This window comes from Amblyomma mixtum, chromosome 3 (genome assembly GCF_055824585.1).
Source record: "Amblyomma mixtum isolate Tamu chromosome 3, ASM5582458v1, whole genome shotgun sequence".
NCBI lineage: Eukaryota > Metazoa > Arthropoda > Arachnida > Ixodida > Ixodidae > Amblyomma > Amblyomma mixtum.
In genome coordinates, this window is record NC_143014.1 from 41,109,800 (window position 1) to 41,122,784 (window position 12,985).

Genomic DNA, 12,985 nt, shown 5'->3' on the forward strand with positions numbered 1-12,985 from the left:
TGTGCCATTCCAGGACTTTCACGCAAAATTCTGGCATTTTGGAACATTTTTGAGGAAAATACTTACCCCTCCCTCTCTTCTTCTTTAAAGGAAAGAGTTTAGGAGAGGCTGTTGGATGGTAGTTAGTAAAAGTGTAGAGGGGGGAGATAATAAGCATCTCCCTTCCTTATTAGTGCTAGGTTACAAGTCCATCATTACAGCCTGCTGAGTAATTTACCTGCGTAAGGAATGGACTTGGTGAATGTCATAGCTGTGCTTGCCTGCTTCACAACGACAAGAATAGAATGCACCCAGACTGTCAGCAAGATTCCTGCAACAACGCACTGCCTGCCAGCCTTCCAGGCACTTGGTGGTGTGATGGTTGCTGGGCATTGCTAGGCCTTGTCGGCTTTGTGACAATCTAGCAAATGGTGATTTGGAAGTTGCCACTGTTTGTTATGAATGTTACTTGTTACCAGTTGTGTTACCAATTTACCATCAACATGCATGTTAAAATGAGATTTTTTTTTTTTTTCTAAAGACTTCACCAGAGATGATAGCAGAAAAGCAGGCCTGATGGGTGCCACCTTGCATTGATGGCCATTGCTAAACAGTTATGGGTGCTAGTTTTCATGCAAGGTTGCTGGTCAGACATGCGAGGATGTGTTCTGAACTGTCAGCTGAACTATCGTTTCAGCCAGCCGGCCACCTCATCACATCAGTGTGTGCACTCATATCTCTTTGCGATTCTTATTTGGAGTAACATGTGGTAATGCAGTGTTTGCCGCTAGTAAAGTGTGTTTTTTTTTATATATAATGAATATTTTTTATTGCGGTGAACCATACCAGATGTCGGTTTTCCTGTTTCGATCATGACAACTTTTTTTTTCCTAAGCATGTTGCCCTGCATAATTAACACACGCTCAGAATGGCAGTTTTTCTAAGGAAAACAAGTGTGGTGTCTGAATAAACTGATATTTACACCTGGAGCCTAACATCTGTTGATATGGTACAAGAAGGCAAAAATCAAAGTGGTAGCTAACAGCCTTATGACCTGTTTTGAGGACTGGACAAAGCAATGATGGCAGCTGCACTGAAATGCTTGCCAGATGCAACATGTGCATTTATACGGGCATCCATTTTTCCCTGCATTTCAAGCAAGCCAAAAATTTTTTGGTAGTGTCTGTTTTCAGTACCTTCGCTTTTCCTATGGTCATCTATTTTAACACGTGAATGATTTCTACTTTTATCAAAATAACACTCATTGTAGCCACGTTTTTCACCATCCTGTTAGCTCTGTGATATGTTTACAGTATTTACAACTGTGTTTAGCTGGCAATAATGGAAAGGGTGACAGAATAAGTGAACTTTCTAGTGAAACTAGAACATGGGTTCATCTTAGGATTTTATGACCGTAAGCAATGAACACACGCATTTAATTCATGAGTGATCTTGAGGTCGTATTGACGTCTTGCAAATGATCAGAATAAATGTCCAATATGAAAGGATTCTTACTAGTCGCTGTTGGTTTATCTGTTATAATGCCAAAGTCTTGCTATAAAATCCAAAATTCTACTTGTGCATTAGTTTTATTTTGTTCTTCAGGCATGTTGTATTCTGCTGATTATGGTAAAACCCCATAATTAAAAATCTCAATTTGAGTTCCTAATTGACCTGTAGATACCATGGAGTACCAAAATTTGCAGTGCAGATTGTACTGGCCTTTGACCACCTGTGCTTCTCTTAATGTGCTCTGAAAACTCACTACACAGGTGTTCCTACATTTTGCCTCTCTTGAAATGTAGCTGCTGATGCTACAGTCCCAGCCCACAAACTCGTGCCCCATAGTGCTACAGTAGCTGCTGCACCTTATGGTGGATGCTTATTTCAATAGGTTTCATATGAATGAGCCTAGCAACATTGTACCAGTTTGCATCAAAAAATCGTAAACAAGCTGTTAATGGGCATGTTTTTGAGCACGTTTTGGTATTCTGTTGTTCTGCTTGAACTTTCCAATTCATTGTACTGCTGCTGCATAGTTGATTCTTGCTTGCATTCTTTATTGCAGAGTCTGCATACTCCAGGAAGTGTGCTCTTTCTCCAGAGCTTGCAGCAGTGGTTGGTGCTGAACAGGTATTTGCTCGCTGATGGCCTTCACAATTCTGTAGTGCTTGTGGGCTTCTGCTGTGGAAATGCTGTGCTAATTTGCTTTTTTTTTTGTCATGCAATAGAGAGGTGTTTTGTTGAATCACTTTTTAGCATGGGCTTTTTGTCTGTACTGTTGCACTAATAATGTTGTCCAATAATGTGTACACAGTACAGGGCAAATCTTTGTCGCAATTAGTCCGCTTGGCTCAATAAGCTATGAGAGGCTTCCCTGTTGTCTTTATTTGTCAAAAGATGGTTTGTTATGTTACGCTATGTTGCTGCACAGCTGAAGCTCTTTCTGCTGCTGTTATGTTTCAGTGCAGCTGTAGACTTGAAAATATAGGCAGATATTTTTTTCACCCTATATGGTGTATAAAGAAATAATTTAATGCAGCTGTTTTGAATTGTGTGCTAGAATTACTGAAAGATGTACCGTATTTACTCGCATAATGATCGCACTCACGTAATGATCGCACCCCCGAATTTTGTCGGCAAAATTCAATTTTTTTTATTCCTCGCGTAATGATCGCACCCTGAACTTGCCGCTGCAGTTTGTCGACGATGGTCGTACTTGCTATCTGTCTGACAGATGGCACGTGCAGATAACCATGTTGCTCTGTCAGCATTGCAGCGGCAGCCGCCTGTTGGCTGACCTGCAGTCACACGGGCGGTTATGCTTAATCGCGGATGCCAAACTTATCTGCGGTAATCTCGAATCACAGTTCGCCGTTGTCGCAAGGCTCGCCACCATTCTGGGTTGCGGTGCGACGAAGTGATGCGGTGATCTGGCCAAACTTTATTGTTTTCGTAAATAATAAGCCCTGGGATACGGGAAGGTAAAAAATGAATGCTCCTTAAAGGATCACTGGCCTGCACCGAGTTGCTGGTAGGAGTAATAACTGCGATACGAGCTAGTTTTACGTTCGCAGCCGCGTAGCAGCTGCCGCCGTTGCAGCGCGAGTGACCCGATCTGCTTGCACGCCAGCTCCGCTGCTATGGCGTCGCTGAAATCAGTCGTATATATTTCTTTTATTACGAAACAATTAGGTTGTCAGTAAGGCAGCACTATAAGTAGAACATTCATTATAGCGTTGGTCAGTTCAAAAGCGCCGTCCACCGTGGCTTCGATACGAAACAAGTTAGGCCTAGCGACGACTAGGGAGTACAGAGCGCCGTCGTCCGCTGCGCTCGCGGGCGGCGCCATTGCAGTAAGCTCATGGAATCTGGTGCCGCGAGCGTTCTGAATTTGTCGCCTACTTTAACGATGCGGCAGGGACCGGACATTTTTCGGCGTAATGGTGGTAAAATGCGTAGCTTGAGCGCCGCGGGACGTTGCTGTTGTACGCTGTTGCTGCGCCATCGGACGAGATCGAAGGCTGCATAAAAGCGCCGTCGCGCAGTACTTACACACTGCCTATTTTGATGCGTTGCTCTTGGAACGTGATTTAGTGCGAAGAAAGTACGTTCTTGAAGCGGGCCAGCTCGTGCGCTTTTCTATCTTCTCGGTTAACGACGTAAGCTGAGATCGCCGAGCTCGGTTCGCGATAACCGTGTTTAGTGGGTAGCGGGTAGCGCGCCCGAGTGACAAGGGTAGTCTGACCTGCAACTTGTTTGCGTTTTCGGGGCTCAAAAATTTTTTGTTAAAAATTTACCCCGCGTAATGATCGCACTCCTAAATTTGCGTCGATTTTTTGAAAAAAAAAGTGAGATCATTATGTGAGTAAATACGGTATTTTTGATAGCTGAAGTACTGTGGTGCTGAATACAGTGATTCTTGCCCTAATCTGTCGCCCTTGACGGCTCTTTCCTGCGTTCATCCCTCACCATCTTTTATTTTATTTAGCATACTACTTGTAACAGGGAGCAGGAGCACCAAATTTTTTATTGCATTTTCTTTTTCTTTTTTTAATAATGTGTGAGCCATCAGTATGCACTATCGCCGTGTGGAATTTGCCTGTGCCTACTGTATGCAATTGAAGACCTTCATAACAGACTCTTGCTGGAGAGCAGATTTTTAATTTAGTCACATGAGAGGTCTCTCTCAAAAGCAGGCTTTCGTGTCTTCATTGTTTATTGACCACTCTTTATTTTGACGATGTTGTCTAGTGACTAGGAGTTTCACAGTAAAAGGTTCATTAGCTGCAAAGGCAGCTGTTCACTTTCATCTTCGCAATACGTAGTGTTCCTGAGATCAGTTCATGTCTTGTACTGCACTGCAGCTGGTGTTGCTAAGTTTTTTTGCGCTACTTATTTGCTCCAGAAAAGAAGAGGTAGGGGCACTTCTCAGTAACTTCAAATCATAAAAGCTTTGAAATATTATGAGGTGAATGGAGTTCCAAGATTAGCATAGTGTTGAAAATTTCTGTGTACTTATCGTGAACTGCAAAAATCTGAACCTTCTGGTTAACGTTGTTTTGCGGAGCAAACTCCGTTGTGCAAGCCAGGCATTTAGTTACAGGGAAAGGAGCCCCATGTAGTGGCACAGCAGCGCAAAAAACACAGCCAACAAAAGCGCGTGCAGTGAGCGCATGATTGCGTTGCTAAGGCATCTCGGGGGGGGGGGCAGTAGCTAGACTTGGAGCTGTGCTTCCTCCTGCGTGTCCCCTCCTTATGTTTGACCAGGCGGCATTGCCTTGTAGAACGGATTTGCTTCGTGTCCCACCATGAGTTCTCTAAGGTCTCAGCTGTAACTGTGCGAAGCTTCCAGGCTGGGAGCAGAGGCAATGTGGCAGTGAGGGTCGCGATACAGTAGACTCGCGATAATTCAGACTCAGATCATTCAAATTTTGGTTGACTTGCTGTATTTTCAATGCATTTTAAAGCTGCTTAATTCATGCCACAGACTGTCTTAAATTCGGTTAATTCAGACTTCTTGGCTTGTTTCAATGCTCTCAGCACGCGAAAAAGCGGTGGCCGAGGTCAGATACGTCAGGTTACATTTTTCGTTTTCTGAGCTTCGCTACCAGCCTGCGACGATAATGGCTGTCGGCCGCGCATCAGGGAGCCAAGGTCAGCTGCTTCCCGGATCTGATGCTGATTTGGGCGTCACTGGTCTTTTAATACAAAAGTGCTATACTTCGCTAGCAATGCTGAAAAACCCGAGGTATGTGTGAAGCCTCAACCTTTGATGGAGCGCCAGCCGCTGGAGGCCTTGTGCAGCTGCTCAGTCAATGCGTGGAACTGGCACCCCCCTCCCCACACGCGGCTGCCGATAGTGGCTGATGATAAGGTCTTGCATGCAGTTGCCTTTGAGGCAGTGTTGCCTCAAGTGCTTTTGCACATTTACTCGGTTTAAACACGTTAACACTCCGCCTTATTTTATTTTAGACGTCGCTCTATTCCCGCGCAAATATGTGTTCTCTTCGCTTCCCTCCGTGCGGTCATGTGCCAAAAATTCATGGTCATCGCGAGCTGCTTGTTGTGTGGTGGCTCCACCGCTACTGTGTCATGCCTGTGAAGGAGGCCTTACTATTTTAAAGCAGTTCTCCTTTGATATTCATGATGGTGGGCAAACAAATTCACCATGACGTACGTAGTTGTGAAAAATCGTCATTGCCGCACAGTTTTCACTAAAAAGCAGACGACCATTGCTTTTTTTTTTTTTTCAGTTAAATGTGCTGCACTGCAAGGCTGTTTTCTGAGTGATTTTTTGTAGCCATTCGACTGTCAGAACTTCGGATTATTTGGGCCTTTTTTTTTTTCAATCCCTTGATGTGCCATTTAATGTGGTTTTACTGTATTGGGAAGCCAATGCGTTATTGATAACTCTTTTTTTCATCCATACAACCTGAGTAAAAGCATCATTGCCTCTCACTCATGTTTTATTTTTTGCTAAAGAAAGAGTTCTGAATTACTATTCGTATGCTTAGATGTCCATGAAGCAAATCACATTTAGTCGTGGATCATATTAAGACGCACTTCTGATAATTCAAACAATAATCTCTGGTCCCTTGAGGTGTGAATTAATGAGAGTCTACTGTTCTAGCAGATGCTTGCTTGCTTGCACGCAGTCCGCTGGCAAATGGCCCTCTTTTTTTAATTTCGAACTTTTGACTGCATGGGCAGGAATCCCGCTGTGCACACCTTCCATGTCCTCCCACCATTCTCAGTGTGGACAGACACTCCCGCATCCTTGCCGGTACCCCCGCCAGTAGATTGCATGCGCGTCTTTACACAGCTCTCATATTTAACTCTTTGAGCGCTAGGTATGTATCCGGAGGACCCGTTTCTTGTGGGCCAGGTTTTTACAGCGGCAGCTGTCGGTGTATAGTAGTAGTAATAGTAATAATAGTAGCAGCCCAGCAGCTGCTGAGCTTTTGTGAGGCTGTATGACCAGTGTTATCTAGTGGGGGAGGTAAAGCACACTGTAACGCACATCCAGCTGAGTATGGCCGCCTGCGTGGAGCATCACTTACCCTGCTGGATTGCATCTGGCAGGTACAAGTAGTTCATGGACTGCCAGCAGTGAAAAGTAAATACCTTTGCAGCAGCTGGCAGTTGGCAAGTAGTTCGAGACTAAAAATCAGAAAAAAATAATTGGCATCTATTCCTAGTGGGGCATTTTTTAAATCTTGCGGTGGTTCATTATCTTGGTACATTGTGCTGCATAGTTTTGCTGTTGTATCATGCTATGGTTCTAAAATAGAGGTCACTCTTTTTTGCAGATGGCAAGAAGCGATGTTGTGAAGAAAATGTGGTCAATTGTTCGGGAGCGGAACCTTTTTGTAAGTTTGCCCATTTTTAATCTTGTTTAGCAGATGTTTCTCTTGTTTTGCTCTTTGCAATGAAAGTGCATGTTATACGTTGCACTAATTGTCCACTTGCCTTTCAGGACCCATCAAACCGGCAGTTTGCTCTCTGTGATCCTCAGCTCTTGAAGGTTTTTGGTAAGAACACCTTTGAACATGTACTTGGCTCTACTCATTGTTTGCACTCTTATACTTGAATAACCTTGTGTTGCAGAAAACCACTGGAAGCATTGCTCCCATATATATTGGCTTTGCTAATTTTTTTTAGTTTTCTTTACATAAGTTGGCTGTTTCCAAAAGTGCAAACTATTGCCAGTGGTCAACTGTGAAGAAAAAAAACCAACAAGCCAGCCACTATATATTAAAAAAAATTACCCTCAATTTATCTGGCTAAAGGGCGTGTAAGTCTTAGAATTTTTTTTGTTACGGTAGGATTCTTATTGAAATCACTATGTTTGGTTATGTAGAATCCAAATATGCAATTATTTGAATAGCACAGTTAGAATTTGAGTTACAAGCAGTTTTGTGATTTTATTTGGGCTCTTTCCGGATGGCACCGCAGCACGCATGCAACCAAAGCCAAAGCCCAGACTGTGCCGCATGCCTGCACTCCCACGCGTATGCCGGAGCCAGTCTGTGTGTGTCCGCGGCAACAGACGCTAACAGACGGAAGCGCGGTGCCCACATCTGTACCTACCTGGCTTCTGCCGTGCCATTTGCTTGCATGCGCCACCACTGTGCAGGCGATGATTGGTTCCAGTGGGGCAGGCGAGCAAACAGCTGGCCGGCGCCTGGCCCCTTGTGGTGTCCTCAGGGCAACCTGCGCATGCGCAGTGGCCTTCCCGCAGAAGCTGATTGCAATAGCTGCCGCTGACCGTGCTATGCTGAATCTCTCTAATTGAAGGATGCGCGGCTCCCTTGACTTCCGCGGAATGAGTCTGAGCTGGCTGCAGGTGCCGCAGCCCATCTCCTTCGCGTGAAATCTCCGAATCAAGTGCGATGGCACGAGCACCAATGGGAGCTACCACGATGCACTTGGAGATAGGCGCCGTTATCCAACGCCTGATGTGGGGTGACTCTGGGTGCGCGGTGCGTACACCTAGAAGGTGTTCATGGGGTTATCATTTAAAAGCAGTGGTCTCATAGATAGGTCTCGCACCCCACAAATGCGTCGGCTGCGTATGTTGGTCGACTCCCCCAATTTCCCATGGCCATTTCTGCAGGGTGTTGGCACAGCTTCAGTGAATGTGACAAAGCTTCAATGCATTCTCTTTTTTTTCATGTAATTTGTAATGACCTTGTCTATCCGAAAAATACTTGATTTTTAAAATGCCTGTTCTGCCATTACCCTTTTAGTGTGGTAGAAGTATTTGAAATATCCGCTTCAAAATTATTTGAAATAAATTACTATTTGCTTCGAACCAACAAACCACTATTCGCACATGCCTAAATTTAATGCAGAAAGTAAAAGGCAGTAAAAATAGCATCACTGCACAGCTCTACTCTTCGTAAATAAATTGATGCCAAGCTTACATCAGCTGCGCAATGCAAACCAGGGAAAGAACCCATAAGGCAGAGACTGTATTTGTAAAATGGAAATAAATAAGCTTGAAGTGTGTGTGCGCTTATTGGGTAGCAGGAAATTGAGTCATGGGAAAACGTCCATAGCTTTGGCTGCGCTGATGTGGTAACTTGAGGGTGTCGAAGGCGCGAAATGAGCTCTCAAACTAGCAGAATGGTGGCGATCGGCGAGCGGCATTGTAATTGCAATCGCAAATGGAACGTCATTTGAAGCTCACGCTTTGTTTTTAAATTGCGCGACTCTTTAAATATTAATATTTTTCTTACTTTGGGATCATTTTGAGTGGGGATATTTTGTGAACATATAGTTCAAAGTATGTTTAGTACGAAAAACTGTTTTTCCAAAATTCACTTTTCTCACAATTTTTTCCGGCCTAGAACCATGTGCCCCCCTCAAGCTAAATGCAACTTAGGTGCGCTAGCAAATTTGCCCTTGTTTAGCGTTGTTTATCATTGTTTTGTTTTTTAAAAGTTTGAAGATTCGAGTCGCACCCAAATGTTCCTGCAGTCGTTCCTTAGCTTTCCTCTTGCTGCTCGTTGCTGTTTGAGTCACCCTTCCCTCTGTTCGGCGGTTTCTGAAGCCATTTGTACGCACCTCTCTACTGCACATTCCTTCAGCGATTTCATCATTCGCCTCTTCATCAGTTTCCATATCCCGTTTCGCAAGGTTGTATGGTCTTCGCCGCTCTGCTTCAGTTTGGCACCTTGCTATAGCCCACTGGGTCAGTTGACTCACATTGGCACTCTTTTTTTTTTTTCGTGCTGCTGGTCGGCTTGCCGTGCACATCATTTGGCTTCGGAATCTGTCAAAGGACCGGCTTCAGCCATGATTTACAATTTGCTGCACTCCACGTTCCTCTGGCGACTTCATCCTTCACCTCTTACTGTCATCTGCACGTGCATGCAGTCACGTTTCTCGCTGTTCATCTTCTTTTTCTTCATCTTTTTCCCCATTGGTTGCAGCTGACTCGACGCTCCTCCAAGCTTACCTTAGTTACTCTGAGGCTTCACCCCCCAGAGAGGACGGTTTTCGCTAGCAAGGCGTCTAGTGCTAGTGCATTAAAAAGGAAACCTTTATTTAAACTCAATTCAAAGAGTGGACAGGTGCATTGTAAGTGCTCCCAGTCATGCTAAAGGCACAGAAAAAGAGACATTATATTGACTTTGTGAGGCCTGCACTAACAGGTCGACGTTTAAGTTCATAGTCTCCTAGCACCCCTTATGCTGAAACCAGGGAACTATCACAAAGGAAAGGGGACACTAGAAGTATGCAAAGGACCATGGAGAGAAAAACAGTGGCTGTCCTACTGAAACTATAGAGCTGTGGAGACTGTGCGAGAGCGTTAGCTGATAGTCCAGACAAGCTCGATTTTGTGCAGTGCTGCACAGCATTGAAAAGAGAGCAGTGGGGATGACTACAATGTGGGAGCTGCTGCCAAAGTGGAAGCTACACTTACAGGAAGGTGCTCAGTGTGTAAAGGCATTATTAGCAAAACTTCACAGTGCGTGTCAGTGTTGGAAATCTTTGACAGTTTTGAGCTTCAGTATGGCTGCAAACTTTAGGGATTTCAGGCGTGTAACTAAATTTTCCACAGGTTTGTAGTTGTCCTTTGACTTAAATTTCAGCAGTTCGAACAGATTTTTAGTGAGGGTGAATTAAGGACCGTTGACTATGTTCTGTTAACGTTTGAGGTATTTCTTAATCACAAGCTGTTATGACTATGGTCCACAAAATTTTTCATCAGTCTGCTTTGCCATACTATACAACATAATGAGATACAGCCACTTTTTAAGCTCTGTGTCAATTCCTGGTGTTTTTTGCTTCTTGAGTACACATGGAAATGTTGGCATTCAGATGACGGATAAATGTGGTAAACATTTCTGCAGCGATTGTGGTAACTTCGCAGCTGTCATACTCGCATGCCTTGTGTGAGAACATACGTGGCTCTCTTGTCTCCCTCTTTTTGTTTGATTTTAGGTGCTTGTAGCATACTGGCGATATTTTGTGTTGCAGCATGACCGGCTGCGCACAGAGACAGAGCATTGCTGCAAGACATTTCTAGATCAAACTCACTGCAGTTTTCACGAGTCTGAGTTGTCATTGCCGGAGTTGTAACAACGTACAATTTTGGTAGTGTATACATGTAGGCATTTGGCAGTGGAGTAGCTTTTCAGGGCGAAGCGATGGCGATGGTTATTGGTCAGTGCGAACTGTGCTAGCATTTCAAAGGCATTCCTGAATTTCGGAATGTCTCCACGGGGTTCCGTCGACTCGAATTACATCTGAACTGAATGCCGTTCAAAAGCTCCCTGTAGCAGCTCAGGTTGGGCAGTCGAGTTGAATGACGAGTTGGCTCGACGGCATTTGAAATGGCAGTGTATTAAGGAAACATTGTTCAACTTGAAGTGACAGTGGTCACGTGGTGGTCGCTTTCCCTGCTGTCTGCTCGATGTCCTGTGACAGTGCAGTCGCCGCTGATAGCATACAAAGCTCCTCATAGCATGATGGTGAAGCTTCGTGACCATTGATATTATTGATGGGCTCTGGCACCACTTCCAAACTGAAAACACAGCCAGAAACTGGAACTAGCCCGCTAGTCGAGTCAACTATCACAGTGGCAAGGTGCAAATGCAGACTGGCTGCCTCAGCCCCCTCACAGTAACCTGCCCCCCACTGAAAGCCATATGCTCTTGCTTCATGAATGTGAAAGAAATCATGAAGTTATCGAGGGAAGCCGCAGACTGTAGAACAAACTGCTGATGGGGCTGACATGCATATACATTGTCGATGACAACGTGAACGTGTGGCCTTTTTTTTGCATTGTGTGCTGTCGTGAAGTGTACATGTAAGCTTTGAGGGATTCTTAAAGGGGCCCCGCGATGATTTCCTCAGTACCAGTTAATATCATTAAATAGATTCGCCATGCTTTCCAGAGACCAGAGCAAAAAGAATTATTGAAATCTGAGCACGCAAACGAAAGTTATTCCACTCTGAAAATTCAAAATGAAAAGCTCAGGCGAAAACGCATTTCACTCGCCCATTTCACTCACCCAGTACCGAGATTGGGCGCTACCAATCAGAACCGCGCCTAGCGCACACGCAGCGGAAGCGTGCATGCAGTTGTTGCTTTGTCGGGGCTGTAGACAGCCGCGCATTTTGACGGCGTCTTCCCCCCGTGTACGCGGCGCTGTAGTCAGGGCAGGGGTGACTAATGACAAAGGAGGCTCCCCGAAGTTTCTTTTTAGTCGGACTGAAAGGCTGTCGGCAGTAGCCCCCCTCCTCCCCAAACACGACTAATGTCTTCTGTCTGGCCTTTCTCTTCACAATTTTGGGCAAGGTGTGTCGACTGGCTTTTTTTTTCGCTGCCGTCTTGGTATGGTCACGGCCGGTCTCGACGCGCGCGCTTTCTGGTTCGAGCCAACGTTTTTCGAACAGCGCTGGCCGCCACGAAGGTTTGAAGCGGAATGGAAAGTGTCGCCCCTAGCTTTATTCTTGTTAGTTTTCGTTCGCTTTCCCTGCTTCTTTCCAGTTTTTGTGGCATGCGAAAAGCTTTCAGTACTCAGAGACATAATATTTTGGATTCATTTCGCAAGTATAAAGGAACAATATGCAAACTGGACGCCCAACCAATGAAAAAGGCAGCGCCCTATCTGGATGCCACATCATTTCCGCTGCCGCAAATGGCCGCCGCGTTGCGACACCATCGGCTCGAAACAAGCATTTCTGGTGGAGATTAAAATATCAAATATTATCATTTCGGCGATCTCATTGCGCGTTCAAGACTTACAATGTCCCTTACTCTGCATACAAAGAATAAAAACCCCATGCTTTATCTACGTCGCAGGGCACCTTTAAAGTATGTGAGCAGCAGTGCTGCTCTATAACGTATTTCATTCAACACCATATCTGAATGAAGAATTGGATGTGCATTGCTCTTCAAGCGGCGCACTGTGCTGTCAGTTGTTGCGTGTTTGTTGACTAGCTATGCAGTAAGTATGATCACAGGCAATCTTTGTCATTGACTCTGCTGTGATCATTGCAATTTCAACATTTTTGAATTGCATCTAGCTGGTTGTAAGTGAAAAAAAAATCTTACGTTCTCCCCTCCTGTAGTCTGTCGCCTGCCGGCTATAGCTGTCAACTAGGAATTCACTCATAATCTGGTTGAACTTTTTTCTTACAGAAGCGTGTGTATTGTCAATACTAATTTAGCTGCATATTTTATCTGTATTCTACTGCTCCACCGTAGAGAGCGAGTGCTCGAATGAAAGGCATTAAAATCCACCCTTGCATGCCAGCACCTCACATACTGCATGCATGGTGACCCGTGCTAGAAACTTTTTTTCTTTAGTGTGCCAAATGAGAGGTGATAGTGCATGCATGTGGCACTTCTCAGATATTTTTCAGCTCATCTCAAAGCATATCTGCCTTCCATTCCGCAGAAAACATGGAAGACCATGCATACGTCTCGTGTCTGTGTGAGTGTGCACTAAGAAAAAAAAAACATAATTTCCAATTTTATGACTCC

The 12,985-nt window shown here is 44.7% G+C and overlaps 1 protein-coding gene across 1 annotated transcript in view; it reads left to right on the forward strand.

The window, feature by feature from the left end:
- Positions 1–12,985, forward strand: part of LOC149349862 (uncharacterized) — a 42,300-nt gene that overhangs the window by 22,179 nt on the left and 7,136 nt on the right. Inside the window, exons 6-8 of the mRNA XM_089578836.1 lie at positions 2,048–2,112; positions 6,792–6,851; positions 6,959–7,013. Of these exons, the coding sequence (XP_089434962.1) occupies positions 2,048–2,112; positions 6,792–6,851; positions 6,959–7,013 (180 nt within the window). The remainder of the gene's footprint in view (positions 1–2,047; positions 2,113–6,791; positions 6,852–6,958; positions 7,014–12,985) is intronic.